This window comes from Sinocyclocheilus anshuiensis, unplaced genomic scaffold (assembly GCF_001515605.1).
Source record: "Sinocyclocheilus anshuiensis isolate Anshui unplaced genomic scaffold, SAMN03320099.WGS_v1.1 scaffold97, whole genome shotgun sequence".
NCBI lineage: Eukaryota > Metazoa > Chordata > Actinopteri > Cypriniformes > Cyprinidae > Sinocyclocheilus > Sinocyclocheilus anshuiensis.
The window spans coordinates 83,931-89,420 of NW_015540854.1; the positions used below are offsets into that span (position 1 = coordinate 83,931).

The 5,490-nt window shown below is 37.6% G+C and overlaps 1 protein-coding gene across 1 annotated transcript; it reads left to right on the top strand.

Moving 5' to 3' along the window:
- The first annotated feature begins 3,180 nt into the window (after positions 1-3,180).
- Positions 3,181-5,249, top strand: LOC107687780 (homeobox protein Hox-B6a-like). The gene is made up of 2 exons (XM_016485236.1): positions 3,181-3,675; positions 4,705-5,249. Exons 1-2 carry the CDS (start codon positions 3,246-3,248, stop codon positions 4,959-4,961), a joined length of 687 nt encoding a protein of 228 aa, XP_016340722.1. The 5' UTR covers positions 3,181-3,245; the 3' UTR covers positions 4,962-5,249.
- The last annotated feature ends 241 nt before the right edge of the window (positions 5,250-5,490 follow it).

Genomic DNA, 5,490 nt, shown 5'->3' on the forward strand with positions numbered 1-5,490 from the left:
AAGCAGTAAGTGTTTATTTGGACTGGTAGTGGGCATAGTAACCGGAAAGAGAGAGAGAGAGGGAAACGTGGGAGGGAGGAGGGACTACTTGGAGATTGTATGACTCCTGTTTAATGTCGTAAAGAGCGAATGTGTGATATGGTTTGTCTCTTGGTCTTCGTGTATATTTGACGGTTCTGCCGTTTTGCACCTCAAGTACTATTATTTGTAAGTAACTCCAGTCACAAGACACAAGTTTCCATAATGTAAAAAGTACAGACAGTCTGAGTCTCTTTTTATTTGCATAGCTCCCGCATTTATGACTTAAATTATTTATGCTATTTCAAAATATGGATAATTACAGGGCGGATTTTAAATGATTGTTAACATAAATATAAACGACATGTTTAAAGTAGCTTAAAGTAAAATTAAAAAGTTGTATTCTTTGATCAACCATAACATATATGATAATCATTATTTTTGTTGGAAACAGAGAGCAGTAGGCTTTATAATAACTTTATAATGATATTAGTGAAATCTGATATGGACATAAAAATGCATAAAAACTGATTTTTTTAAGGTCAGATATGTTTGATTTACTAATTTATAAAGACACGGGCATCTCCATTTATTTTTATGTTGTCTAACATGCAGTTCTCGGATTTTTTTTTTTCCATTTAGACGTGCTTTTAAGTTTTAAAGTAATGTACGTATTGTACTTTACTTTTACTTTAGCGTGTGGGAGAAAAGCTTTCATAAATTAACAATGGGGTACACTTTAAGACAAGAGTTTGCGGATCCCCCCTCCTCTGACTTTTTGACGGTAAAGTGCTTGCGCATTTGTAAATGAAACTTGATTCACCAGATATAGTATCCTAAAAAACAAACAATGCATAAATAAAATAGATATTACTGTCTGACCTTGTATTTAGGGGAGAAGATAAACAGTGAAACCGTGAGCATAAATATCGTGCTATAAACACAAAGCGCGAAAAGAATGTAGCCTACTCAAATGAAATGAAAGCGTGTAAAGGCAGCATAGGCTATATGATGTAAAAGCGGCAACCACAGTTTTACCATAAATTTAAAGGAAGCCTAAAAGTATCTTCAATTATTTATGTTAAAACACATATTGTTCACGAAGGAGACACGGCATTTAGTGTAAAGCCTGTATGACATTTTAACTGTTCAGTTTCAAGAATTAGTAATTATAACAAATGTCTGACACCAGCATTCAAAACAGCAAACTCGTGAGCTCTTTACATATATTTTTAATATGAACGTGCGCTTTTTACAGTTTTAAATCCACGAAGCCTATTAATTTAAAAAATAACAATTTCAAATAAAAAAGACCAGTCAATGAAAATAAAAACAATAGATAAATGTTTTTCCACATATGCATTATATAAACAGACTAGAAAAGTTAGACACGCGTGTATTAATGTTCATTAATACATATGACATACTCACATATGCTCCACACTCGGGGGAATTTACAGAACGTTATAGCATACTTGACAACAACAAATTCATATCAAAACACGTAACTCCATATCCAAACGGGTGTAAAATTGTTTACTTTTACTCCTTATCACTAAATAAGTGCCTTCCGCAGATGTTTTCAGAAAAGTTGACTCTATTAGTCCATTGCAATCCCGTTGTCTCGCTGGATTCTGTGGTTCTTCGACGAGGAAGAAAATACCTGTAAAAATAGAATAATTTGAAGTTAAGAATGAAGCATGAACTTTTTGGAGAAAGACGTATCACGCTTGTATTTTGAGTTACGTTTAAATGCTGTGATATCACAAACTAAGAAGTCTTGGTTAAGAATTTATAGAACGTGTAATGGTAGTTATTGCTCATTAATAATTAACAAACGCTGACCGGGCCCTTCTCCCCCTTGCTCATTTCTACAAGTGGAAACACAATAGATCCTTTCCGTTCGCAGAAAACTATGCAGTGCGAAAGGAAATGCAGCATCCTAGTCAAAGGAAACCGAAATTAAAGTAAAACGCACGCAACCCCCCCGTGCGCCACCTTTAAAAATATCCACTTGTTGTGCCGCAAATGGTTTATTGGTCGTATAGCGACAGGATACCCGGCCACCATAACTGTACTTTTGGTTAATGAAAAACACACACGCTCGACCAGTGCAGCGCAACATTGACAAAAAGCTAAAACACTGTTGAATTATTTGCTGGAATTTTCAAACCATTCATTTAAGCAAAGGAGGAAACATCTTGTGCGAAATGCAGTCAAAAAAAGTTCGAATCTGTTTTATAGCCTACTCATAAAAAATAAATTTAGATTTACACGCACAAGATACTAGATACACGCACAAACACAAACACAAACACACACACACACACACACACACACACACACACACACACACATATATATATATATAAATAAATGTGTGTACACACACATATCAAAAACTATCATTATGTGTCAAAATTAATATTTAATTATTTTGATTATCACTAAATATTACAAAAATAATAATAAACAGTTTTGTGTATACAACAACATATCTGTTACCTATTGGATTTTGTTAAGTAGTTTTGCTCAGGCTCAGTTACTTTGCACTGTTTATATATAGGCTTTGGTTTTCTTTGACACGTCGTTTGCCATTTATAAATCACTATGAAATTACAGTGATGAAAAAAGCGATGAAGCCGCGATCATCAATATGTCATTTTATCTATTGTGATCTACTTGTGCGATAAGACCTTGTGAATTACCTATCTGAAATATAAATAAGGAAGGATGAAAAATTATCAAATGTTGTACGGAATAATGTGTGTTTGGGAAATCTGCTACTCCAGAGCTTGTATGTTGACACTCTACTCTCCAATGGTTTGATAGGACCAAAGCCGACTGTATGTGGGGGCACAACGTGTCCATGTATTCAATTTAGTGTTTTAAAATTCCTATGTGACTCATATTGTGAAATCTCATTGGAGGGTATACGGAAAGGGTGAAGGGATTAAAAAAAGCTAGCTCTCTGCTCCGGGGTCCCCCGGCGCGTGCAATCACAGCCCCCCTCAAGGGTACTATTCTGCAGGCACGTCCGCTCGCTATTGGTCAGTGGCTGGTCAGATGGTACGGGTTCCCTCTGTCCCGCACTGGCACATAGACACCCAGAACACCCCCCCACCCCCCAACTAAAACCCAATCTCCGATAAACTACTAATAGCTAAACCACTTGGACTATAAAACACAACAAATCATAAACCAAGCAAAAGAGCCGTACCCTCCCAATGAGTTCCTATTTTGTAAACTCAACTTTCCCAGTGACTCTGCCCGGAGGACAGGAGTCGTTCTTGGGACAGATACCGTTATATTCCTCCGGATACACAGACCCTTTACGACACTATACCGGTGCTGCTTATGGAGGTTCCAGTGTCCAAGAGAAGGCGTACCCATCCTCTTTTTACCAGCAAGCGAACGGTGCCTACGGCAGGGCAGCCGCCGCCGGTCCCTGCGATTATGCGACAGCAAGCTTCTACAGGGAAAAGGACCCAGCCTGCGCCCTCGCCAGCATAGAGGAACACTCGTTCGTTCTCAGTCAGGATCATCGCAAGCAAGACTGCACGGGGTCGACGGGGAAAAGCATCTACCCTGAGGCCGACGAACAGAAGCCGTCAGCGCCGGTTTATCCTTGGATGCAACGGATGAACTCTTGTAACGGTGAGTTCATGTTGTCTTTTTCACCCTTCATTTTTCCCATCGCTAATAAAGACGGAGCTAGAGCGTGCTATAAGTGACTTACAGCTTCACTGTACAATGCCGGAAGCCCATACAGTGCAAATACGCTCGTCTCCACCATAATGTCATACTGAAAGCAAAGCCACTCCTGTAAAGTTCTGTGAAATCTCTCATATGTACTGTACTTGCTTTTGAGGGAGGACTTTTAGAAATATGTTCGCCGCAAGGCTCATATCATTTTAATCACTGGAGAAGCACAGAGTGTTGCATTACCGTATGTCCTATTACAAAATGACCATTGTTGTTTTGACACATCTGTTGCTGTTTGTGCCTTCTTGTGATACGAACAATGGCGAGTACATGGCAATATAAAACACGTAATATATCCTATGATTAGACAACGCAATAGTTCACGAAACAGAGAAACTCTAAGGGACAATAGAAGCTGAATACTCTGTGCATTTTTCATAACTTGATTTTATTCGCTGCCCATTACTAACCCTTGTCCGTTAACAGTAGTTTCATGTTTAAAAATAAAAAGATCAGCAGTATGGACATCTTTGTACGCGTATATGTTTCATTCACAAACACAACTTTGACAAGTGCTCAAACTATTACTGAACGCATTGCGTCTATGTTCAGATATAAAGTTAGATATGAAGCATATAAATAGACCGGTATCTTTTGTTTATATCTGTAACGAAAATAAGGAGAATAACATTTCCTCTGCATTTTTCCTCTCAATATGTCTGCACATGCGTTTAAATTAGGACCATATAACTGAAAATTGCCATAATAATCATATTTAAATATGGTAAAAATACAAAATAGCAAAAATGTGTGATATTGTGGATTGTATTGTAGGTGCATAAATTTCACACTGTCTTGAGTGTTTCTTGTCATTGTGTCACCTCCGAGTTGTTTTCTCAGGACACATTTATCATTGTAATAATATCACAAATCACGCTTTCGGTGTTAATGTTTGACTTTTTTCTTTTATCTCATGGACAGGGACTTTCGGTAACGCTGGCCGAAGGGGTCGTCAGACGTACACTCGCTACCAGACGTTAGAATTGGAGAAAGAGTTCCACTTTAACAGGTATCTGACCCGAAGACGCCGCATCGAGATTGCGCACGCACTGTGCCTGACAGAACGTCAGATAAAGATTTGGTTCCAAAACCGGCGAATGAAATGGAAAAAAGAGAACAAAGTGATCAACGGTTCACAAACCAGTGGCGAAGAGGAGGAGGAGAAGAGGACAGAATGAAATTTTAAACGATAAAATCCCCCGCAAAAAAGAAAACTATTGCATAGAGGGCACCAGACACCACTCTGTAATAATACAAATGAAGACTTTCCATCATGTTAGAAACTGTAGCATTCCTGTTAACTCATAATTGTAATTTCTTTTGTGATTTCTTTCTTTTTGTACATGACGTTTAAAACATGTGGTTTAGTGCGCTCTTACTCTGACTTTAGATTTGCTCGTATGACTGAAATGCCCATGTTGAACGAAGCTATTTGAAATTTGTGTCATATTCGTGTTTATATTTAAGCTGTGTAAAATAAAAAAATAAATTCCCATTGTACGGAAAACGTTTTACTATCTTTCATGTTTTTGGACGTTAAACTTTAGTGAGACTGCGTGAAAAGCAGTTAGAGATTCTAGAAAAACATTCTAGCTACATAGTAGGAACACAACAGTCTGTATATCTATCTATCTACAGAAATGTTATATACATATATATATATATATATATATATAGAGAGAGAGAGAGAGAGAGATAGAGATATAG